Consider the following 25154-nt stretch of genomic DNA (forward strand, 5'->3'; position numbering starts at 1 on the left):
TGCGGATTGGTCCTCGGCCTGCTGGGGGGCGGGGCCCGAGGGCCCTGACGTCACTGGCCGAGGGGGGGCGGGCGGCTGGAGGAGGGGGTGACGGGGCCCCGGCTCAGCACCTCGGAGAGCTCCCTCCCCGGCCTTGTTTTGCTCTGGCATCGCCGCCGCCGGGGGAGGGAGCGAGGGGGCCGGGCACCGGGCGCAAAGGCAGGGGGATGGCCATGAAAGGGTTGAGGGGCCCTGGCGGACAGAGGGCCCAGCCGTGATTCAGCGACGGGTTTGGGGCTCCGGGAGGGGTGGGGGGCAGCGGGCGGCGGCAGCAGTGGCCGCACATCTGGATGGAAACGAGCTTTGTCCAGACCACCATGGCTCTGGGGCTGTCCTCCAAGAAAGCGTCCTCTCGCAATGTGGCTGTGGAGCGTAAGAACCTGATCACCGTGTGCAGGTGGGCACCGCTAGCGGGCGGGGTCTGGGGTGGTCAGGGAGAGGGGTTGGGGTGGACTGCGGAAACCCGGACTGAGCGCTGCCGCGGAGAAAAGGGAGGGGAGCAAAGGGTCGAGAATAATGCGTCCACTGTCCCTCCCAGGCCCAGAACCCAGAGGGAGCCTGCAGTCTGGTCCCTACCCTTCTAGGCCAAGCCAAGCCTATGCCCGGGCCTGGGCCTGGGCCTGGGGGGTGAGGGGTGTTTAATTGGTACTGTAGCTTCCTGTGAGAACCAGGAAGTGACATTGTGTGAGGGGGAAGAGGGTGGGGATGGCTGGCTCCCTTGCTGGGAATGGGGCGGGATGGACAGAAGGGACCCCGTGGGGGGATGAATGCCCTCCAAGCATACCCTCATTGGCACCCATGTCAAACTGACCTCTCTGGGGTGGGGTTCTCCAATGCTCAGATTCTGGAGCAGGGATAGGCAGGGTCAATTGGGCATGGAGGCAGAGCCCATGAATCCCTCCAGGGAAGGGTGAGGGGCACCACCCAAGAAGTGGGAAGGACCAAGAGCCTGGGTTCCAGGTTCAAGGGGAGAAGATCACGAGGGCAGGGCCACTGGTCTCTGAGGGTGGAACGGTTGCATGGTTGGGAAGATTCTCCGTGATTGCACGGCCCAGGAAGTGATCCTGTCCACTTCAACCTGCAGTGACTCACCCTCCCTGCCCTGCCCTGTCCCAAAACCAGGGCATGGCCAGCTGCTCAGCCACTCCCGCTGCAGCCCACACCTGCACTCTCCTCTGGTGCTGGGATCCCCTGTCAGCTGCAACCTGCCCTGGCCCCCATGCCTATCATGCCAGAGCAGGGTGCTCCTGGGGGCAGGGCTCACTCTTCCCTCACCAGCCCCACCTGCCTGCCACATAGGCCTCAGCTCTGCTGAAGCCCACCTCATGCCCTGAGGCCCACTAGTGCCCACCTGATGCCCTGGCTCCTGGCTCCCATAGCTCCTTCCAGGTTCCTGGGCACACACTCAACCACACTGCATCTGTCTCCCAGCACTAGTGCCCAGCACAGTGCTGTGCACATCAGACCTCTGCAGAAATGCCTGGAACGTTAAGGAAGGAGAGAGTGTAGCAATGGCCCAGTCCACAGTGCAGTGCACTGCCTTTACCCTCATTTCCCCCAACCCCTGCCAGTGTGTTGTAAAACAAAGATTTTTGTCCTTGGGGCCAGAGGGTCCTAGGTTCAAGCTCTTACTCCATCAGCTTTAGCTGCGCAACCTTGGGGAGATCTCTTAACCACTCTGGGCCTTGGGTGCCCCATCATCCCCATTTTAGATGTCACAGCCACACCAGAGAATGAAAATGGCACCATCCATGTAGGAGCCTAGCTCAGTGTCTGGCACACAGAAAGAGCCCTGTCCTAATGACGCTCTTCCTGTCCCTCTCTGCTCTCTACCTGCTAGGTTCCTCTTTTTTCTCTTGCCTGCCAAGGTAACTGAGCCTCTTGAGTACATGGGGGGAATGAGGGAACTCCCCTTGACATAGGCCAGAGAATGAGAAATTGAAGGGCTGAAGGTGGCTTAGAGCTGGGAGGGAAGGATAGAGTTTTGGGGGGTCAGGGATGTGACAAATGCTCAGTAATCCCCAGGCCCCTGCTGCCTCATCACTGTCACATGGTTTGCCTCCAGCTCCCAGAACAGCTCCCTTTAGCAGGCCGTGGGCTCCCCTGGGCCCTGGCCTCCCTGTCTCCATGGTAACCTGCAGCAGCCACTGCATCTCCTATCAGGGAGCACACCACAGGGCTCCTGGGGGCAATGACCACCTCTGCGGCACCCCTGAGGACAGATACCATATGGCTGCCACGCTGAACCCAGTCCAGGCTCCATCATGGTCTGACCCAGATGACCAGTAGAAATCAAGCTGGCAGGAGGGTGCACATAGTGAAGCTGGAATAACGCCCCAAACACAGGCTGGCTCTCAGCAGGGCCAGTCTTCCCAGCCACGACCCTGCTCCTGACCATCCCTCCCCCGGCAGCCCTAGGCATCTACCTTCTCCCAACCCTGCCTGGGCTCTCAACCAAAATGTAATGAGGCAGGTACCATTGTTCCCATTTGCATTTGACAAGAGGGGACTCACAGAGGGGCCCAAGGCCACATGAGTGTCACAGGGAAACAGGATTTGAATCCAGCAGGCTGCCTCCCTCTAGTGCAACCCCAAGACTGACCTGGCTCTGATCTCAGGCCAGATCAACTCCAAGTTCAAAAGGAAGGGGGACGAGGGCTCAGCTGTGCAATTGGCCTGAGAGCCGCAGAGGTCAGTGCTCCAAGGCTGGAGACTTGCAGAGTAGAGGACAAAGTGCGGTAGAGCAGGGGCTGCTCCAGGCCTTGGTCATCACAACAGCTGCCAGGAGGCCACAGATGTAGCAGAAAGAGCAGAAGCTTCAGAATCAGAATCAGACATACCTGCTTGACTACTCATAAGCCATGTGACTCTGAACAGATCAGTCAACCTCTGGGACCGTCAATTTCTTTATCTGTAAAATGGGGATGAAAGTGATAATAAGAGGACCTACCTTTCAGGGCTGAGCATGGGTAAGGGAATGCATGCAAAGTACTGTGCTTGCCACATTATAGGGCTTGATAAATATAAGAAGAAAAGGACATTTCCAAGCAGCTCCCATTTCCCTGGACACCCCGCCCCTGCTCTGCCACCCACAGCAGGGAAATCATGGGATGTTAGGAACTGTGTCCTCATCCCTGCCCCACTCCACTGCAGGGATGGCAGGGGGAGATTGCAGGGGTAGTGACTGCAGAGGGAGCCTGAGGCTTAGACAGGATTGGAGAGGAGGCACTGCATGGCTTCAGTCCCTCAGCCCCACAGGCTTCCCTTGGTCCCTTCCTCCCAAAGAAGCGAGGCCCCCAAGCCCCTTCCAGGGATCTGCTGCCAATGCCCCCTCCTGCCCAGTGTCTGTGTCAGGCCCATACCCCACACCTCCCCACCCCACCCCCGCCCAGCTCTGCACTGCCTGATTCTGGGCAGCTGGTGTGTGGGAGGCCAAGCCGGGAAGGAAAGGGGGGAAGGGGGTATCTGTATGCTGGGAGCCCACCTGGCCACCTGCGCATGCCCACACTCCATGTGCACAGTGCCAACTCACATGCCCTGGTACAGGTGACCCCATCCCCAAAAGGGGCTGAAGGTTGTTCCAGCAATCACAGAAGACAGCTCAGGGTGGGGCACACACTGGCTTCTAACACCTAGTTGACGCAGGCCTCGCACACACAGACCCTGAAGGGTGGTCTAGGGGGAAGGGGCTCTGGGACTGCCCCTGGCTTGTGCCTCATCTTCCTGTTTTTTCAGTCCCTCTCACCCCTTGCTCCCGAAGCTTCCTTTCTCTGGCTGTCACCTCTCCTGTCACCCACTTTGTCAACCAGTCTCCCACCTGTCACCCTTCCTCCCCATCTGCCACCCTCTCACTCCACATGACACGGTACCTCTATGGTCACTGTAGTCTTGCCTGTCTCCCCACTCCCTCTGCCCCCCACCACATCTACGCCCTTCCTGACCTCTTCTCTGCTGGTTGCTCCCTGTCTCTCCCTCCATCACCTGTTTCCTCACCTGACACCCCACTGCCCCATCTCCCCACCTCGCCACCCAGGTTCTCTGTGAAAACGCTGCTGGAGAAGTACACAGCGGAGCCCATCGATGACTCATCAGAGGAGTTTGTCAATTTTGCAGCCATTTTAGAGCAGATCCTCAGCCACCGCTTCAAAGGTGGGCCCAGCGTCCCTCCCCCAGTGGTCCCTCCCCAACTCCCAGCCTTTAGCTCCCAGCCACCTCTTTCTGATATACTCCATGGACTCTGAACCCCCTCATTGACCCTGGCCCCCATTCTGGGCCATGCACAGAAGCTTGTGTACAGATCTGGGAAGAGGGAGAGGCCTTTGGTCTACAATCCCCATCATGGGCAAGCGATATGCTGGGGTGCCTGCTGCATACGTGCATGTGTGTGCACAGATCTTTGTGGGAGGAGGCTGCTTATACTTATGCATGTGAGTGCCTCACTACATGGACCCTCTCCAAACTCCCTGGTCTTGCTGAGCCCCCTCCCTGCCCTGGCTCAGCCTGTGCCCCAGCAGGTCCAGTGAGCTGGTTCAGCTCAGATGGGCAGCGGGGCTTCTGGGACTATATCCGGCTGGCCTGCAGCAAAGTGCCCAACAACTGTGTGAGCAGCATCGAGAACATGGAGAACATCAGCACAGCCCGGGCCAAGGTGAGGGGCCTGAAGCAAGCAACTGTTCTCTGCTCTGGACACAGGGGGCCTGCCTGTTTCTTGGTTTTCGCCCCCTGTCCACAGCCCAGGGGAGAAGGGCCCACACCTGATGCTGGACACATGAGTCCCTCTGGGGCAGCAAGTAAAGGTGAACGTGATTTCCAGGGCCGGGCATGGATCCGGGTGGCACTGATGGAGAAGCGCATGTCAGAATACATCACCACGGCTCTGCGTGACACCCGGACTACCAGGTCAGACTTCCCAGGCAACTCAGACCACAGGTCTCAGTGTGCACCTGCATTGCCCAAACACAGCTGATCCTTAAGTTCCTGCAGCATCCTTCAGTTCCTGGACTACAAGTCCCAGCACCAGCATGCATGGCTGATTTCCTTTTTCCAGCCTGGCCTGCAGTCCCAGGACGAACTCTTTTTTTTTTTTTTTGAGAAGGAGTTTCGCTCTTGTTGCCCAGGCTGGAGTGCAGTGGCGCGATCTTGGCTCACTGCAACCTCCGCCTCCCGGGTTCAAGCGATTCTCCTGCCTCAGCCTCCTGAGTAGCTGGGATTACAGGCATATGCCACCATGCCCGGCTAATTTTGTATTTTTAGTTTCTCCATGTTGTTCAGGCTGGTCTCGAACTCCCAACCTCAGGTGATCCTCCTGCCTCAGCCTCCCAAAGTGCTGAGATTACAGGCATGAGCCACACAGCTCCTGGCCCCAGGACAAACTTTGACCACCACCACCACCACCACTTGCAAGTCACATCTAATGCCCATTATTCGCCATCAACGTCCAGCACACTCCACCCTTGCACAGCTCTAGATGAGCCTCAGCCACGCACCATCTCATGTATTGGCTTGCTCCATGATCTACAACACAGCCCTTCTGGCTCTCCAAACAATGAAAGCAGTTCTGTACTTGCTATTCACCAACACAGAGTCCTTATGTGGGGAGTTCAACCCCTGCACTGTGGGTTCACAGGGAGGTTGGGTGCCTGGGGCAAGGGGTTACAAGGAGGAGTGTGCCTGTGTGGGCAGGTGCATCTGAAGCTGTCTGGGTGTGGTGGGGGGCATATACCTCCCCATCCCAATTGGCCACACCCAGCCTGATGTTTTTACTGAATTCGATTCCTCAGTCTACACATTTCAAGGTTCAAGTCAACACGTTTTTTGCGCTCCTACTGTATACCAAGCACTAATGATTAAGACTTGCTTCCTGATATGAAGGATCTGGGTAACCCAGTACTTGATGAGGAAGGGGTAGCTCAGAGGGAGGAGTCGGCTCAGGGAACACCCATTCTAGGCGATGGGGCCACAGGTGCGAGCCCCAGGCTGAAGGGGGAGAGAGGCTCCAGGCCTGCGTGCAGATCAGGAAGGAGAATTGGCCTTCCTTCAGGATGGGGTGGCAGTAAGCCAACAATAGCAGCTCTTGGGGGGGCTCCAGGGGCCTGCTGCACCGTCAGGCCCTCTGCCTCCCCACAGACGGTTCTATGACTCTGGAGCCATCATGCTGCGGGACGAAGCCACCATCCTCACGGGAATGCTGATCGGACTGAGCGCCATCGACTTCAGGTGGGGTCTGCCTGACGGCAGTGGTGGAGGGGGCTGTTTCCCCCGTAAATGTCCTACCCCAACCCCTCACACCCACCTCCAACCCTGTGGCTCCTCTGCCTCAGCTTCTGTCTAAAGGGGGAAGTCCTGGATGGGAAGACCCCCGTGGTCATCGATTACACGCCCTACCTAAAGTTCACGCAGAGGTGAGCGGCTCCATGACTGCGGCGGGGTGGGGGACGGGGCCTCGGGACATCCTGGGGACATCCTGGTCCCACCGCCCTCGGCGGCCAGGGCAGACGCGCGGGGCGGGGGGGGGGCGGGACCGGCCGTGCCCACTGCTCCCTCTCCCAAGCTACGACTACCTGACGGACGAGGAGGAGCGGCACAGCGCCGAGAGCAGCACGAGCGAGGACAACTCGCCCGAGCACCCGTACCTGCCGCTCGTCACCGACGAGGACAGCTGGTATAGCAAGTGGCACAAGATGGAGCAGAAGTTCCGCATCGTCTACGCGCAGAAGGTGCGCGACGCCGGCGGGCCTGGGGGGCGGGAGGGCCGGGGCGGGGGATCCGGGCATCCCGGGGCGGGGCGAGGACGGGGGCCGCGGCCGGGACGTCCTCCCAGCCGCCCGGGCTGAGCGGGAGCCCCGCAGGGCTACCTGGAGGAGCTGGTGCGTCTGCGCGAGTCGCAGCTGAAGGACCTGGAGGCGGAGAACCGGCGGCTGCAGCTGCAGCTGGAGGAGGCGGCGGCGCAGAACCAGCGCGAGAAACGGGAGCTGGAAGGCGTGATCCTGGAGCTGCAGGAGCAGCTGTGAGCGCACGGCCTGCCCTAACCCCTGACCCCGGCCGCCCCGACCACATCACCGGGTGAACCCCATGTTCACTTCCACCGACTCTAACATCACCCGACACGAGCACCCACCTCTCCAGCATCAACCCTCTGATCCAGCCAGCCCCACCCCGAGATGCCCACAATGATCTTATCTAACATTGCCCCCGGCATAAGATCCAGTGACCTCCAACAGCCAGAGCCCCTCCTTCACCCTCAGTTACCCTTCAGCTAGAGTGGCCATCCAACCTTACTGCAGGGACCCCACGTCACTCACAAGGACTTGCGGTGTTGCTCTACAACCTTCAACACGATTGCATTCATCGCCTCACTCACCTGCACCACAGGCTCACTGACCGTCATCACCCGCCGTGACCCCCGACCTCACCCCTGCCGATCCCTGTAACACTTCTTCTCTAAGCCTTTGCATCACCCTGATCTTGCGGCAGGATCCCCAAGACGATCTTACCCTTCAGGGATTCCCACACTATTCTCCACTGACGCCCCCATCACCCCAGCTGACCCCTACAACACTGCACCATTCCCTCCAACTCCCAATATTTGTGCACGAATCCCTGTCACCCCTCCACCCCAGTACCACCTCCACTTCCTCCCGGGATCTGGCCCACTGACCCCAACACCGTATCCCCATTTTTGCCGCTCAGATTTCATTTCTGACCCCTCCCTCATCCCCTTGCTGAATCTGCCTTCCTCACTTCTCCTACTTCCAGCCAGGCCTGACTCCTCCTCCCCCTCCCAGGACAGGTCTGATCCCCAGTGACCACGCCCCTCTGGCCCAGGGTTCCAAGGAGCTCACTACACCGCTGGTCAACCAATGGCCCTCACTGGGAACGCTTAATGGGGCCGAGGGCGCCAGCAACTCCAAGCTCTACCGGAGGTAAGCCCCAGCCTGGTGCGGCTTGGGCCTGAGAGCGGGTCGTCCTGGGGAAGAAGGGCTTCCTCTACCGGCGCACCAGCTCTCACTCTGCCGCAGACACAGCTTCATGAGCACGGAGCCGCTGTCAGCTGAAGCCAGTCTGAGCTCGGACTCCCAGCGCCTGGGAGAGGGCACGCGGGACGAGGAGCCCTGGGGTCCCATCGGTGAGCTCCCCCAACCCAACACCCAATACCCCTCCTCGAAGGGCTGAGGCAAGGCCCTGAGGCCTCAAGGCAGGTCCTAGCCCATTCCCTCATTCATTCTCTCAGTCTTTTTCTTTTTTCTTTTTTTTTTTTGAGACAGAGTCTCACTCTGTCATCCAGGCTGGAGTGCAGTGACGCAATCTCAGCTCGTTGCAACCTCCGCCTCCCGCGTTCAAGGGATTCCTTTGCCTCAGCCTCCCGAGTAGCTGGGATTAAAAGTGCCCACCACCATGTGTGGCTAATTTGTGTATTTTTAGTAGAGACGCGCAGCTAATTTGTGTATTTTTAGTAGAGATGGAGTTTCGCCAGGCTGGTCTCGAACTCCTGACCTCAAGTGATTCACCCGCCTCAGCCTCCCAAAGTGCTGGGATTACAGGCGTGAGCCACTGCGCCCGGCCTCTCTCAGCCTTTCTTGAGGGTTTAGCACAGCAATTGAGAGCTTACTTTGAGGTGTCAGAACCCAGCATATGCAGAACCCAGCATAAATTTGGCTGTGCCTCCTCTGACCATGTGAGCTTGGTCAATCACTTTACCTCCATGAGTCCATTCTTTGTAAAATGGGGGTGTTGATAATCATCAGTGTTGTCATATGTTGAGGGCTCAGTGGCTTTTTAGTGTCATGACATCCTCAGGGGGCTCACAAACTCTCGGGGAACTCCTCATACTAATTTGCTCTTATCTCATGCACACTGTGAACTACTTGCCTGACCATTGTTTCCCCCTTCTCTTTGGCTGCCAGGAAGCTCAGAGCCAAATTAGTGGCTCCCTTCGAGCGAATGCCCAGGACTTCAACGCATGCACTTTGTGTTGACCTCATCCCTGGCTTCACCTTGGTTTTTCCCATCCTAGTTCTCCCTATGCCTGGATATCCCATCTTTTCTTTTTTATAAGCAACCACACTGTATTGGATGACCCTAGATCTTCTTTGAGACAAGGCAGGCTGTGGCCATGTAGCCCCATCACACTGTTTGTGATTGTCTGTGTGTCTGTCTCCCCCACCAGACTGTGAGCTCCATGAGGGCAGGGACCGTGTCTTGTCCGTTCTCTGTATCCCCAGTGCTTGGAACAGAGCGAGTGCTCACTGTGTATTTAATAAATGGACAAAGAGAGAGGATGACCCTCAGGGGGAGACAGAGACATCAACTGACGATTACAATACAGTGTCCCCAGCACCGTGCCTGGCACAGGCAGGTGCTTAACCAAAGTTTAACTGAAAATGGCAAATGCTGTGGAATGTATCAAGGTCTCCTGGGGGGTGACTTGAGGGCTGCCCCTTCACCGCCCACCCCTCTACCAACTCCCACACATGTAGACTGGTCGCCCGGCCTCACCCACCCTCTCTCCCCAGGGAAGGACCCCACGCCCTCCATGCTGGGCCTCTGCGGCTCCCTGGCCTCCATTCCCAGCTGCAAGTCCCTGGCGAGCTTCAAATCCAACGAGTGCCTGGTGAGCGACAGTCCCGAGGGCAGCCCAGCACTGAGCCCCAGCTGAGGAACAGCATGGGCAGTGCCAGCCCCACCTGCCAGGGGCCATGGACACCTGCCACCTTTCTTCAACAAGAGTCCCCCAATCCAGGCTACCCTTCCAGAGAACGCCACCCATCGAGCCAGGGTTCTCTCGGGGAAGATCTCCTCTGCTCACCTTAGCTTTCTGCCTTGGCAACACGGGATGTGGAGGAAAGCAGGCTGGGCCAGGAGGCAAGGGTGCCCAAGCCACAGGGAGCCCCTGGGGAAGCCTGCTCCATTCTTCTGGTGACCTTGGCGCTCCTTCACTCATCTCCCCTGCCCCCTCAGGAGCTGGTAGCCCAGCTTCCACACCCCCATCTCCCAGTCTCTAGCCTCTCCATCTGTCCGTGTATGCCCTGGAATCCCTCCTTCCTCAGCCCCCAGGGCAAGAGAGCTCTGTGGGGGATCCAGCAAATAAAAACCAGAGGACTGAGGGCAGCCTTGTATGTGGGGGGCTGGGGAAGGGCCCCGTCCTGAGGTCTGAAGGAAGTGGAGTCAGTACCTGGCCCGAGACCAAGGTCAGGCAGCACTAGCGTGTGCCGTGTGCGGACAGGCAGGCCAGCACTCAGGGAGTGGGTAGCTTCTGTGTCCAAAATATTAGGTCTGCCTAGGGCAGGCCCAAGACATGAACTGCCCCCCAACCCAACAGCCTTTAAGAACTTGCTCAAAACCAGGCTGAGGCGGCCGAGCAAGCCAGGGGCAGGATGGAGGCACACCCTGTAGGGCCAGTGCCCTGTGCTGGCCTCAGCAATGGTGCTTTGGCCGAAAGTTGCAGACCCCTCTGTTAGGCTAGAGCCTGGCAGTTAAGCAACACTCACTCCTCCGCGGTCGCTTAAGTATGCCCTTAAGGAGAGGTGTTACCATCCCCCATTCTTTTTTTTGAGATGGAGTCTCGCTCTGTTGCCAGGCTGGAGTGCAGTGGCACTATTTCAGCTCACTGCAAACTCTGCTTCCCGGGTTCAAGGGATTCTCCTGCCTCAGCCTCCCAAGTAGCTGGGACTACAGGCGCCCACCACCATGCCCAGCTAATTTTTGTATTTTTAGTAGAGACGAGGTTTCACCATGTTGGCCAGGATGGTCTTGATCTCTTGCCCTTGTGATCCGCCTGCCTCGGCCTCCCAAAGTGCTGGGATTACAGGCGTGAGCCACCGCGCCCAGCCCCTAACACCCCCCATTCTAACCCTAACACGGGGAGTCCCCAAAGGGACCTCACCACCAGGATATCTGCTTGTGGTCCCTCACACTCTAGGTCCTCACCCCGACTCTCGCCAAACTGGAGAGGTCCTCTTCATAGGTGCCACCCTGGGCAGCCAAACCAGCACTAGGGTCCTTCCCAAGCCTCCCTCCCAGCCACCCCAGGCCCCAGAGGGACAGGCACCAGGCAGAAGTTCATCATCTTTAGACTTAACGAATTAACAAGGGTCAGGGAGACTACGCCAGACTGAGGGCCTCTGGGTTCCTGGAGACAGGCCCAGCTACAGCAAACACAGGGAAACACAAAGGGGGCAGCTGGAAGATTTGGTCTTGAACTTGGGGGGTGGGTAAGTGATGATCCCCACGACTGGAGCAGCATGAAGAAGTTGTGTCTGAGGAACGGCTGGGCCGCCCAGAGGGACAGCCCTGCCCTGGAGCTTGTCAACGGGAGGGAAGGGAAACAAGCCCCTCCCTCAGTGCTGAGGAAAAGGCACTTGGCTGGGTCTCCTCCTGCCCTCTCCCCATCCGTGGGAGAGACGGGGTCCTTGCCTCCTCGCCCCTTTCAGCCGCCCAGAAGCCGGTCCTGGTTCAGCCTCTGGAAGAAGCTTTTGCCGAACTCATAGGTGCTGATCATGATGGCACAGGAGGGGGCAGCCTTGATGATCCGAGGAAGGAAGCCTGCAGTGGAAAGGAGGCCCGGGTCAGAGGTCAGGTCGCAGGTCAGCCCCGCCCCCACCCCAACACCCACACACTGACCTGCAAAGAGTCCCTTAGTGCCTGACTCGGCCTGGATCCTCCGCAGCAGCAGCCAGGTGGAGTCCACATGCAGGGGGTTCACTGCAAACGTGAGGCCGGCTCAGAGACCCCATTCAGGACCCCACCTGTCCCCTGCCACGGCAGTCTGGGCCCTTACCTCTCACAGCCTCCATCGCTCCCAGAGCGATCTGGCGTTGGGTCTTTACCACGTCAAAGGGTAGAGTCAGCACTGCAGCCACCTGGTGGGGTGGGCGGGGAGAGGGCTCAGCTCCACTTCCTGGACCCCCAGCCCTACCTCCCAGGTGGGTCTCGTGGCTGGGAGGGACAAAGGCCTCACGGGTCTGCTTCTGGGCATCTCCAAAAACCCTCAGGCCCCCCGCAGGGAGACCTCCGCTGGCCTCACCTCCAGCCCAGTACACTCACCGTCCCTGAGATGCCACCAGCCACAAAGCTCATGCCCACAGAAGTCTGGTCCTTCGGCCTGAGCCCACTGAGCCAGCTCTTCACCAGCTCATAGTTGAACCAGTACAGGGCTTGGGGTGGGGGATGCACTGATTAGAGATGGGAATGGCAAGGAAGTGGCCCCAGATCTTCCATCTTTCACTGCCACCACTCCCTCCCAGCTGTGAGTCTTGTCTGCTACGTGCAGGGTCGGAAGCAGGCACTCTGTAGGAATGAATCTCCTGACCACCTAGGCAAGTACTCTACCTGCTACGCCCACTTCACAAATGAGAAACCCACGGCTCAGAAAAGCTAAGTAACTTCATGGTCACTAGTCACAAAGCTGGGACTTGGCCGTAGACCCTTTGTGCATCACCCCAGGGTTCCCTCACCCACGCCCTGCAGCCTGGGTGCCTACCTGAGAAGGGCACATCTCGAAGGGCAGTGGGGCCCCAGCCCAGCCACAGTGAGCGCCAGCCACCCTGAGCCACCGCAGTTCGAACACAGGCACCCAGCTCCCGGTATGATACATGCTGAGCCTGCAGCTTTGTCCGCATAAGCTCCAGGGGGCTAATCACAGTCACGGTGCCCACTGTGCGGGGATTGGGGGTGACAATGGGGAGAAGTGAGGTCACAGGTCTTACATGGCATCACCTACCTGCTGCCCCAGGTCTGGGGACCTAGAACACCCCCCCACCCCCAGGCTGGCAGAGGTTGGGGCTGGGAGCTGGGACTGACTGGGCTTGGGCAGAGGTGGGGACAGAGGGAGGTCAAAGGCCCAAGATTATGCTCACGGCGGGCCAGCGCGCCAGCCACCATGGGTGCGTAGAGGTCAGAGGTCAGGGCTCGACCACACAGGAAGGCCTTCAGTTGGTCGTAGGCAGTGAAGTAGATGGCGGTAGCTGGCACAGTCATCACTCTGGGGATACGGAGAGAGGTTAGCTGGGACTCCCAAAAGGACCCAGACTTTTAAAGCATCACCTGCTCCACCTAGCCATTCAACAGGGAGCAAGGGGTCAGGAGGTACCAGAGGAGAGTGGTGCAGGACCCGGCTACTCACAGGGTGGCGGGAAGGCCGCTCCAGAGGGTCCTGGTGCCCTCGTGCCTCACGATCTTCACGAAGGCATCCTGGCCAAGCAGGCACCAGCCCAGGGGAAGAGGAGGGACACAAGTGATGTCTGTGATAAGGCTGGCCCAGGCTAGGCCTTTGCCGGACGCCCTCAGCCTCTGCCCACAGCCCTCAGGCCTCGCTGCCTCTACACATGCAGTACCCCAGCTGGGTCCAGGCAGATACCTGGTCACCCTTCAAAAACCTCATGGAGGCCAGGCACGGTGGCGCACATATGTAATCCCAGCCAGCACTTTGGAAGGCCAAGGCGGATAAATCACTTGAGGCAGGAGTTCGAGACCAGCCTGGCCAACATGGCAAAACCCCGTCTCTACTAAAAATACAAAATTAGCGGCAGGTGGTGGTGCATGCTTGTAATCCCAGCTACTTGGGAGGCTGAGGCAGGAGAATCACTTGAACCCAGGAGACAGAGGTTGCAGTGAGCTGAGATCACGCCACTGCACTCCAGCCTGGGTGACAGAGCGAGACTCTGTCTAAAAGAAAACAAACACCCCATGGAGGTACTGCCTTCTCCGGAAGTGCTTCCTGACTGAACCGGCTACCTCTGCGTGCCTTGCCCAACCCCTTTTTTCCTGGGTCTGCTGCCCAACCAGACCGAACTCCTCATGGACACCGACGAATCCCTATGGACCCAGCTGCTCCTCACCATGGTGCCAGTGAAGCGGGTAGGGTCTTGAAACCAGGTGGCACAGCGGGCACCATTTGGGCACAGGTACAGAGGCTCCAGGACACCATTGCAGTACAGGAGGCACTTCCCTGTGGATTGGAGAGAGGAGGGCACTGGGGAAAAGCAAGAGGCATTATAATGACAGGACCCTAGAACCTTGCAGGGAGGCAGTGGGCCCCATCCCTGGAAGGCCAGTAAAGGCCAGGTCCGTGTGTGGATGTTCTGGTGCAGGTCACAGGACTGGCTGGCGGGACCTGGGAGTATATGCTAGTCCATGGCTGTGGAGCCCACTGGTGCCCTGGGGACAGGGACAAGGACTCTCTCCCCCTTGCACCCTCCCATGCTCCCTGTGGCTTGGGGCACTCACATTTGGCATAGGAGAGGCTCCACAGTCTGGAGGAAGGCATCAGCTCTAAAATACAAGGCAGGCCCTCAAGTCAGGAGAGCCCCCACCCGCCCTAGGTACCCCATCTCTGGGAGATCTTTTTATTTTATTTTTTGAGATGGAGTCTTGCTCTGTCGCCCACCCTGGAGCATGGTGGCACAATCTCAGCTCACTGCAACCTCCACCTTCCCGGTTCAAGCGATTCTCCCGCCTCAGCCTCCCCAGTAGCTGGGACTACAGGCGCATGCCACCAAGCCCGGTTAATTTTTGTAGTTTTAGTAGTGAGGGGGTTTCACCATGTTGGCTAGGCTGGCCTTGAACTCCTGATCTCAGGTGATCCGCCCGCCTCAGCCTCCCAAAGCGCTGGGATTACAGGTATGAGAAACCACGGCCAGCCTCTGGGAGATCTTTCTTTTGCCCAGGCACCACCCCTCACTAGCTCCAGGTCAGGTACTCACCGCTGGCCATGGAGGGCCGCTGAGACTGCAAGCGAACCTTCACCACGTCCAGGGGTGTCACTGGGGGAGGAAGCAGGTCTGAAGGCTCGTTTCAGGACCCCACCCCTAGGACTCCTCCCCCAGGACCACACAGCCTCCAATCTCTGGTCTGCCCCATCCCCACCTGCCCCCACCCCACCTCCCCAGGTCTTACTGAAGAGGGAGGTGACCACAGCCCCGGCGCCTGAGGCTACCATTTGCTGGAGAGGGCTGATGCCCGCAGGGTCCTGGTCAGCCATCTTGAAGCTTCAGTCCTGAAAATCAAACCTCAAACAGACCACAACTCCAGGGATGGCAGGAAAAGAGGCTGGGCCACTGTGAGACTTTTGTTTTGAGACGGCGTTGGCTCTGCGCACTGTTGCCAGGCTGGAGTGCAGTGGCACCATCTTGGCTCACTGCAACATCCACCCCCGTTCAAGCGATTCTCTTGTTTCAGCCTCCCAAGTAGCTGGGACTACAGGCGCGCACCACCACGCCTAACTAATTTTTGTATTTTTAGTAGAGACGGGGTTTCACCATGTTGGCCAGGATGGTCTCGATCTCCTGACCTCGTGATCCGCCCGCCTCAGCCTCCCAAAGCGCTGGGATTACAGGCGTGAGCCACCGCACCCGGCCCACTGTGAGACTTTAACCCGACCCTCACCCACCGCCCTCCAAACATCTGTTGCCTCAACAACCCTGGCAATGACCTCTAAACCAGGGACTGTCCGCCCCTCTCCGCCGGGGAAAACTAAGGCTCGGGGAGACGAGGTAGCCTGCCCAAGGTCACTCAGGAGTGGTTCCGAAGGAAGGAAGCTGGGGTGCCAGACCTATCGCTCGATTGCAATAGGAGCCAGGGCCGTTACCTCGTCCACCTCGCACGTGTCCACTGCGCACCTCCTACGTGCAGGCGCGGATTTGGCCCTTGTGGCCGCAAAATCAGTACCTGTGCTGCTCCCGCAGCCCCCAATCCAGCATCAAGGCCCCGGGCGGGCACCTGCGAGCCCAAGTTACCGGGCGTGGAGGGACGGCCGGGCACCGAGGGTGACGTGTAAACAGATCTGGTGACCACGAAGGGCCCGTCGCCTCCTCGGGACTGCGGGCTGGGATGCCCGGCCCTCCCCGCTCGGCCGGACGGGCCAGACCCGGGGCCCGGAGAGAAAGAGCAGTCTCTGTCCTCCCGCCCCAAAATGCAGGCCCCGGGCGCAGCCGGGAGAGCGGGAAGTAGGGACGTAGGGCCAGGATGTCTACCCGACCCTCGGCGACACTCCCGGCCCCGAACCGCGCAGAGCCGCCAGGTGAGGAGGACCATGCCAGCCCGACGGCCCCAGCACCTGCCCTGGCTCGCACGGCCGCCCGGAGACCCCCGCTTCCGTCTCCACCCCCAGCCCCGGCCCAGCGCCGCCTACCTGGCTCTAGGTTGGTGCTTGTGCGGCGGGGCGCCCAAGGCCAGGCGGGCCCATACCGGCTCCGCCGCCTGTGCGCAGTCCGCGCGCGCTCGCCGCGCACCGAGGCCGACGCCGAAAGCAGCCAAGGAGGCCCCGCCCCCACACCGCGCCGCGAGGCCCCGCCCGCCGTGGGCCGACCAGCTGCAAGCCCGGAGTGTCCCCGGCTCCGCCCACTCGCGTCTCCGCCGGAACCTGCGGCGGTCCCGCCTCCTTGCCGGGGCCGCGCGGACGGGTTCCATGCCTGCGGGCCAACTTCGCGGTCTCCACGTCGCGCTTAACCTGGCAGCATCAGGCACTTCCAGCATCTTTTTTTAGAGAGCATCTTTTTCAGCCTCGCTCTGTCGCCCAGGCTGGAGGGCAGTGGCGCGATCTAGGCTCACTGCAGCCTTGACCTCCCGGGCTCAAGCGATCCTCCTGCCTAAGCCTCCGGAGTAGCTGGGACCACAGGCGCGCGCCGCCACGCCCGGCTAGTTTGTTACTTTTATTTTTGTCTCCCTATGTTGCCCAGGCTAGTCTGGAACTCCTGGGCTCAAGCGATCCGCCCACCTCGGTCTTCGAAAGTGCTGGGACTCCAGGCGTGAGCCGCCGCGCCGGCCTTAACAGCACATTTTCACCAGCCCCGCCCCGGCCGCGCGTGGCACTGGAAGTCCCAGCGCCTTCCGGACGGCGAGGGTGACGCACTGGCCCCCTTCCTCGGTGTCCTCAGGTGCGTGGCGGCGGCAGTGAGAATGAGTTCTTCGAGATCGCCGGGAGAACACACAATAACGACAAAGTTACTTGCCGGGCTCCCCGCCGAGACTTGAAAACTTCGCGGCGACTTCTCGCCGGCCTTAGCATCGCACCCGTTTTTCAGGTTACGGAACAGGCCTGCAACTGCAAAACGCTTTGTATACCACAGGGCCCCGCGCGGGTGTGCGCCACTGGGTTAGCTGAGCTGTAGCTCGGGCCGAGCGGGCTGGGACGTGAGCAAGCCCGGGGAGCCGGGAGAGCCATGGGGAGCCAGATCCCACCTTCGCATGACCTTGGGCTAATCACAACCTCGCCTAAGGCCCGGAATGACTCTGCGCGGAGAGGGAGAGCACTGAGTGCAGGAGGGCACCAACGTTTTGGTGTTGGTTGCTCTCGTATCGTGATTTCTTCTGAGTCTCAAAACATTTTGCAGTAGGTTATTGTTGAAATAGATTACCACAGGCCGGGCGCGGTGGCTCACGCCTGTAATCCAGCACTTTAGGAGGCCGAGGCGGGCGGATCACTTGAAGTCAGTTGTTCGAGACCAGCCTGGCCAACATGGTAAAACCCCGTCTCTACTAAAAATACAAAATTAGCCGGGCATGATGGCGGGCGCCTGTAATCCCAGCTACTCGGGAGGCTGAGGCAGAGAATCGCTTGAACCCGGCCGGCGGAGGTTGCAGTGAGCCAAGATCGCACCACTGCATTCCAGCCTGGGCAACAGAGTGAGATTCCCTCTCAGAAAAAAAAGGCCGGGCGCAGTGGCTCACGCCTGTAATCCCAGCCTTTTGGGAGGCCGAGGCGGGCGGATCACGAGGTCAGGAGTTCAAGAGCAGCCATGACCAACATGGTGAAACCTCGTCTCTACTAAAAATACAAAAAATTAGCCGGGCGTGGTGGCGCATGCCAGTAATCCCAGCCACTCCAGAGGCTGAGGCAGGAGAATCGCTTAAACCCGGAAGGCGGAGGTTGCGGTGAGCGGAGACTGCGCCATTGCACTCCAGCCTGGACAACAAGAGCGAAACTCCGTCTCAAAAAGAAAAAGAAATAGATTACCCTGTTTTACAGAAAGTGAAACTGAGGCTCGACGTGAAGAGCCGGAGATTCGAACCGGCCGGGTGCTTTTCCCAGGGCCCCACACTGCCTCCCCGGGAGACAGGAGGGCTTAAGTCCAGCGCTGCCCTCTCCGATCCCGCTTGTCAGGGAGACACTTTATTTCCCGGGGCAGGCCCGTACCCCAGGCCCCACCACCCACCTCGCGTTTAGAACTTCTGTGCCATCTTGCTTATTTGTCCTAACAGAGAAACCAGCTCGCGGGGGCGGGGGCGGGGGCGGAGGGGGGCGGGGGGGCGGGGGGGGTGGCCTAGCCGCGCCTTTAAGAAGGGTAGGCCTCGATTTTGACGTCTCTGTCTTCCCCGCCCTTCAGGCCCCCACTGGTCGCGTCCGGCGCTGGAGCAGCCCAGTCAGCCGGCGCATGCCGGGTTAGCACGTGGACTCCGAGGGGCCAACTATCAGCTTTCCCTGAGAAAATGCCTTTGAACTCCCCCACAGCTCCGAAACTCCAGCTTGGGAGCAGGGAGAGTGCTATCTGTGACCTGTAAAGGGGCGCTGGGCAAAAGGGCCCGAGAGAAGGCGTCCTTTCCATTCCCTTCCCACCTCAAGCTGAGTTCAGAAATGACACGAAATAATTTTATCAACTATCAGTCAAGGTCAGGCTCACGCCTGTAATCCCAGCACTTTGGGAGGCCGAGGTGGGCGGATCACCTGAGGACAGGAGTTCGAGACCAGCCTGACCAACATGACGAAACCCCGTCTCTACTAAAAATACAAAAATTAGCCGGCGGTAGTGGTGCGCACCTGTAGTCTCAGCTACTTGGGAGGCTGAGGCCAGAGAATCGCTTGAGCCCGCGAGGTCGAGGCTGCAGTGAGCCGAGATCACACCATTGCACTCCAACCTGGATGACAGAGGGAGACTCTGTCTCAAAAAATAATAAATAAATAAATAAATAAATAAATAAACTATCGGTCAAGGTGAGAGCCTACTTTCCACCAAGGTTCTTTACAACTTCGATGTTTTGGTTTACGGAACAGGGGAGGAAACTGAGGGCTCTTGTGTGTAGTGACTTTACTCGTGTGGAGGAGAACCCAGACTGTCCCTGCACACACTCTCCCGTTTTACGGATGAGAAAAGGGAGGCCCCAAAAGTCAAATCGCCCCAAGGTCACTCAAATGAAAGAGTCAGCATTAGAGCCCCCAAACGTGCCTGAGCCAGATGGGCTCCCACCCTGTCCAGTTCTCAACCCAGATGCTGTGTTCCAGCAGCACCCTGACCTGGCTTTCCATCTCACCTGCCTCTTACAAGCAAGTGTCTTAAGGCCTCTAAGCCTTAGTTTCCCCATTTACAAAATGGGCTGATGGTGATGATAACGCACCTTCCTCTAGGGATTATGTAAGAATTTAATGCATTAATGGCTGTGACGTGCTTAGAACCCTGGCACGTGGCAAGCATTCTATGACAACTACTACTGTTGCTGTTACTGTATTGTTATTAATTGCTCTCTAGAACCTGTGGCACGGAAAGTTCCCCAGATTCTGGCCCCACCTCTGCCTCCAGTATTCAGTCATGGATAATAATAACTCCTTATACCCAGAACGAAGGTGACCAGCGCAAAGTAGCACAGCCAGGAATCAAACCTGGGGACCTCTGAGCCTGTTTTCCCAACAGTACATTGAGGGCCTTGCACTCCATTTCCGGTTTTCTTTTCGTGATGCTCTTAAATAGGATCCTTAGAGATTTGTCGATACACCTGTTTCCTCATCTGAAAATAAGGACGATATCACCTGCCCTGCCTGACATACAGATTCTTAATATCATGTCTCTGAAAGCTACATGAAGAGTCAATAAACAGTTCTGTGAGACCTGCCAGAGGCCCAGAGCCGCGTGGATCACAGTCCTTGCCTTCTCCAGAATGTAAATTGCTTTGAAGCTTAGAGAACCATGAGGCCTCATGGGTGCGACCAAAGCAGTGGCCGCTGGAGAGGTTATCCATGGGTGATGGGGCACCTCGGGACCTCGTGAAATCTCTCCCAAGAATGACCGTGGCAGGTCAGGGTGGAGGAGGAGCCTTGACATGCTCCAGAAGCTATGGAGCCCTGACTCAACACGCCCACCCTCGAGGAGCAAGCCTGGAAGGCTGCAGAGGTGGCCACTGGCCTGGCTGACTCAGGCAAGGTTTACATTGGTTATGCACCCAGTGGTCCTTCCAGAGGCAACATGTGGCCCCATGTGGCCATCTGCAGCTTCCTCGCATAGATGGAAAAGCAGAAACTCTCCCTTTTTAACTGTAAAAGGGGAGAAGAAAGTACCAGCTGCAGGGGTGGTTGTGGAGACTGAAGGACCAGTTCTCACCTGATACCCAAGGGGCCAGTTTATTACAAGGCTGAATTTGTCCAAGGCAAGCCCTGGGACAGGGGCAGTGTCTCCTCCAGCTTGCACCCCCAGGGCCTAGGAAGACATCTCTGGGGCTGATGGGGGACTCAAGGGCTTCACCCATGGATGGGACCCCACCAGCACCTCTGAGTCCAGGGCCAGCACTGTCTGCATCTAGAGTAGCCTCCCAAAGCAGGGCCCAGGGCTGCAGAACCACTGAGGCCCCTGCTCCCTACTGCCCAGAGGAAAAGTCCAAATCCCAGGCCCGTAGCAAATGTAGTCTGATCTTTAATGGATTCTGAGGGTGGAAAGTAGTAGGGGAGTGATGGAGGACTTTATTGGAACAAATGGAGAAAAGGGAATAAGGTCTGTATGCTAATTACTTTTTTTTTGAGACGAAGTTTTGCTCTGCACCACCATGCCCAGCTAATTTTTTTTTTTTTTTTTTTTTTTTTTTTTTAGTAGAGACCGGGTTTTCCATGTTGGCCAGGCTGGTCTCAAACTCCTGACCTCAGGTGATCCACCCACCTTGGCCTCCCAAAGTGCTGGGATTTCAGGCATGAGCCAGCATGCCTGGCCTCCCAGGTTCAAGCAATTCTCCTGTCTCAGCCTCCCGAGTAGCTGGGGTTACAGATATGAACCACCATGCACGGCTAATTTTTGTATTTTCAGTAGAGACAGGGTTTTGCAATGTAGGCCGGGCTAGTCTCGAACTACTGACTTCAGGTGATCCACCTACCTCGGCCTCCCAAAGTGATGGAATTATAGGCGTGAGCCACAGCACCTGGCCAATATTACTTCATCAGTGTTAAAATTTCTGGAGTGATAACAATACTGTGATTTTGTAGGAGAATGCCCTGTTCTTAGGAAACACATACTGTAGTGTTTAGGAATGAATGAAGTGTTATGATGTCTGTAACTTAGTCTTTAATGGCTCAGCAAAAAAAGAAGCCAGGCATGGTAGCTCACGCCTGTAAGGGAGGCTAAGGCAGGAGGATCGCTTGAGCCCAGGAGTTTGACACCAGCCTGGGCAACATAGGGAGACCCTGTCTCTTATAAAAAATAATAAAAAATTAGCTGGGTGTGGTGTTGTGCACCTGTAGTCTCAGCTACTTGGGAGGCTGAGGTGGGAGGATTGCTTGAGCCCATGAGGTGGAGGCTACAGTGAGCAGTGATCGTGCCACTGCACTCCAGCCTGGGTGACCGAGCAAGATCTTACCTCAAAAAAAAAAAAAAAAAAAGCCAGTGTAGCAAAAATGTTAGCCCTGTCTCTACTAAAAATACAAAAATTAGCTAGGCGTGGTTGCGGATGCCTATAATCCCAGCTACTCAGGAGGCTGAGGCAGGAGAATCGCTTGAACCCAGGAGGTGGAGGTCACAGTGAGCTGAGATCACACCACTGCACTCCAGCCTGGGTGACAGAGCGAGACTCCGTCTCAAAGAAAGAAAAAAAAAGAAGATATATATATATATATATATATATATGCGTACATGTGTGTATGTGTGTGAGTGTATATATATGTATATTTGTGTGTGTGTGTGTGTGTATATATATATATATATATATATAAAACAGCTGGGATCAGCCCAATTTGGGGAAGTCCTCCCTGTTTCCCCCTGCCTCTGTGGGCTGGAAGTGTCTGGACACCCAAGGCTTTACTGGGGGGCCCTGGGTGTGGTCTGAGGAGGTGGGCCTCTAGAGGGAGAGGGTCCTGGCTAAGACTTCCCAGAATGTCCCCCAGCCTGGGTCCCAGAGCTCTGCTGGGAGAGCGTGGATTAATATGGAAGGTAGTTGTAGCCATAGCTACAAAAATTCTAAACGCCAAACCCTTGATCCAGCCAGGCCACTTCTAAGCGTTTCTCTAGTCATCTGCTCATACAAGTGCGAAATGATGGTACCAGCTTGGCCTTCTTCATTGCAGCCTTCTTTGTAACAGCAGAACATCCCGTGAAAGGGAACTGTTAAGTACGTGACCCTATCTCCATGTGACAAATCCACACAGCCTTGAAAGGGCGGCATTCCCTGACCTATCCAGGTGGGGTGGGGGGTGAGGGCTGCAGATCTCTATATCATTATGTAAAACAATCTCAAAGACAGTGTTAAATTAAACAGCAGGTGCTGAGAGCGTGCTGGACAGTCGTTCCAAACAGCAGCGTCACTGCCCCCTAGAGGACATTTTTTGAAATTTATACAGCCACTGTCATTTCTGGTTGTCACAAGACTGGGGCTTCTGGCATTTGATAGATGGCAGGTCAGGGAAGCTACATGCCCTTTAAGGTGTAGGACAGTCTGACACAATAGGGAATTTCCAACAACAAGAACACATCTCTCAATTTCCTTCTGTCTTTCTGGACAATTACATACATGAGGAAATGTTTGCAATTCTCAGACCTGGAAGATGGTGCTGTTTTACCTATATGCCCACACCTTTTTTTTTTTTTTTAGACAGGGTCTCTCACTCTGTCGCTGGTTGGAGTGCAGTAGCACGATCACGGCTCACTACAACCTCAAGCTGCCTGGCTCAAGCGATCCTCCCACCTCAGCCTCCCAAGTAGCACACTCCCCTGCCTGACTAATTGGTTTGTATTTGTTGTAGAGACAGGGTTTCGCTATGCTGCCCAGGTTGTAACCATACTTCTTTTGAATACTTATATTCTGCTATGCATTAAGTTTTCCAGGAATAAAACCATTCTGCAATTGTAGGGAAAATTGGGTTTTGTCTTCAAGAACTTTACCAAAGGTCATTTGCCATTTCATTTTTTGTTTGTTTTGTTTTGTTTTTTTGAGATGGAGTTTTGCTCTTGTCGCCCAGGCTGGAGTGCAGTGGTACAATCTTGGCTCACTGTAACCTCTGCCTCCTGGGTTCAAGCAATTCTCCTGCCTCAGCCTCCAGAGTAGCTGGGATTACAGGCATCCGCCACCACGCCTGTCTAATTTTTGTATTTTTAGTAGAGACAGGGTTTCGCCATGTTGGCCAGGCTGGTCTCAAACTCCCAACCTCAGGTGATCCGCCCACCTGGGCCTCCCAAAGTGCTGGGATTACAGGCATGAGCCACCGTGCCCAGCCTCATTCACCATTTCAAAATATCAGGTCCTGTCCCTGGTTGGTTGTCTAGCGGTTAGGAAAAGAGGGCCCAGCACGGTGGCTCACGCCTGTAATCTCAGCACTGTGGGAGGCCGAGGTGGGTGGATCACGAGGTCAGGAGATCGAGACCATCTTGGCTAACACGGTGAAACCCCATCTCTACTAAAAATACAAAAAATTAGCCGGGCCTGGTGGCAAGCGCCTGTAGTCCCAGCTACTCAGGAGGCTGAAGCAGATTGGCGTGAACCCGGGAGGCGGAGCTTGTAGTGAGCAGAGATCGCACCACTGCATTCCAGCCTGGGCAGGCAACAGAGCAAGACTCTGTCTCAAAAAAAAAAAAAGAAGAAGAAGAAAGAAAAGAAGAGAAAAGAAAAAAGGAAGGAAGGAGAAAGAAGAAAGAAAGAAAGAGAAAGAAAGAAAGAAAGAGAAAGAAAATAAAAGAAATAAAAGAGATGGAAAGAAAAAATGGAAGCAAGAGAGAATGAAGGAAATAAAATAAAAGGCAAAGTATTGTGGTATGTGGTATGTGGTGATTACAAATACAGGATCAGGGCCAGACCTGGATTCATTTCAGCTGTGTGACCTCAGGTCACATAGGTTGCCTAATTTCCCTTAGGGGCTTTTTTTTTTTTTTTTGGTGCCAGGCTGAAGTGCAGTGGCACAATCTCGGCTCACCACAACCTCCGCCTCCCAGGTTTAAGCAATTCTCCTGCCTCAGCCTCCCGAGTACACGCCCAGCTAATTTTGTATTTTTAGTAGAGATAGGGTTTCTTCATGTTGGTCAGGCTGGTCTCGAACTCCCGACCTCAGGTGATCTGCCTGCCTCGGCCTCCCAAAGTGCTGGGATTACAGGCGTGAGCCACAGCGCCTGGCCTCTTTTTTTTTTTTTTTTAAACGGGGCTTCACTGTTGCTCAGGCTGAAGTGCAGTGGTGTGATCATAGCTCACTGCCACATTGAATCCCTGAGCTCAAGTGATCCTAGTGCTTCACCTTCTCAAGTAGCTGGGACTACAGGAGTGTGCCACCTCACCTGGCTAATATATATATATATATATATATATATATTTTTTTTTTTTTTTTTTTTTTTTTTTTTTGAGTCAGGGTCTCTCTCTTGCCCAGGCTGGAGTGCCGTGGCACAATCACAGCTCACTGCAGCCTTGATGTGCTGGACTAAAGCGATCCTCCCACCTCAGCTCCCTCCCCTGCTCCCCCCACCAGTAGCTGGGACCACAGTCACGCACCACCACCCCCAGCTAATTTTGTTGATTTTTTATAGAGAAGGGGTGTCAGTATGTTGCCCACGCTGGTCTCAAACTCCTGGGCTCATGTGATCCTCCTGCATCCACCTCCCAAAGTGCCAGGATTACACCACAGTGCCCAGCCTTAGTTATTTCACTGTAAGATGTGAATAATAATTGTACTACCTCAAAGGACTGTGTTAAAGATTAAAGAGCATAACACAGAACCTGGAACAATATAAATCTCAATAAACAGTAACAGGACCTACCTTTTAAAAACACTGAAAGCAAGTATGCCAGCTATCATCCTAGCAGAAGAGATTGAATTAAAGTCCCCTTATATGTATTTGAATACAGGTTTCTCTGCTAATTCAGAGAATTAGGGGAACTTGTCTCCATCCTGGGTCTCAGTTTCTTCATCTTTAAAATGGAAAACTGGGTGTGGTGGCTCATGCCTATAATCCCAG

General features: G+C 56.4%; 2 protein-coding genes and 1 long non-coding RNA gene across 16 annotated transcripts; 2 read left to right on the forward strand and 1 right to left on the reverse strand.

Annotated features, from left to right (window-relative positions):
• Positions 1-73: 73 nt before the first annotated feature.
• Positions 74-10142, forward strand: RUNDC3A (RUN domain containing 3A). 7 transcript variants are annotated; one of them, XM_054535230.1, is made up of 12 exons: positions 74-436; positions 4073-4188; positions 4539-4687; positions 4853-4938; positions 6166-6255; positions 6360-6440; positions 6590-6755; positions 6888-7045; positions 7824-7961; positions 8058-8164; positions 9552-9649; positions 9779-10142. In XM_054535230.1, exons 1-12 carry the CDS (start codon positions 330-332, stop codon positions 9956-9958), a joined length of 1476 nt encoding a protein of 491 aa, XP_054391205.1. In that variant the 5' UTR covers positions 74-329; the 3' UTR covers positions 9959-10142.
• Positions 10143-11092: 950 nt separating this feature from the next.
• On the reverse strand, positions 11093-17797 carry SLC25A39 (solute carrier family 25 member 39). Of its 8 annotated transcripts, none has more exons than XM_002827435.6 (12): positions 16166-17797; positions 14932-15031; positions 14739-14798; positions 14263-14307; positions 13875-13984; positions 13160-13227; positions 12894-13018; positions 12518-12691; positions 12082-12191; positions 11816-11897; positions 11659-11739; positions 11093-11580 (listed from the first exon to the last, which is right to left on the reverse strand). In XM_002827435.6, exons 2-12 carry the CDS (start codon positions 15014-15016, stop codon positions 11465-11467), a joined length of 1056 nt encoding a protein of 351 aa, XP_002827481.1. In that variant the 5' UTR covers positions 15017-15031; positions 16166-17797; the 3' UTR covers positions 11093-11464. The 8 variants fall into 8 exon arrangements, with proteins under 8 accessions (XP_002827481.1, XP_002827482.1, XP_054393066.1 ...); XM_002827436.5 differs by having other exon boundaries at positions 13875-14008; positions 16166-16350; XM_054537091.2 differs by having other exon boundaries at positions 14932-15044; positions 16166-16294.
• An 89-nt stretch (positions 17798-17886) lies between these two features.
• LOC134760496 (uncharacterized) lies at positions 17887-18968 on the forward strand. The gene is made up of 2 exons (XR_010137999.1): positions 17887-18051; positions 18360-18968. It is a non-coding gene; the product is annotated as an uncharacterized LOC134760496 (long non-coding RNA).
• Positions 18969-25154: the final 6186 nt, after the last annotated feature.

Source organism: Pongo abelii, chromosome 19, assembly GCF_028885655.2.
Source record: "Pongo abelii isolate AG06213 chromosome 19, NHGRI_mPonAbe1-v2.0_pri, whole genome shotgun sequence".
Classification (NCBI taxonomy): domain Eukaryota; kingdom Metazoa; phylum Chordata; class Mammalia; order Primates; family Hominidae; genus Pongo; species Pongo abelii.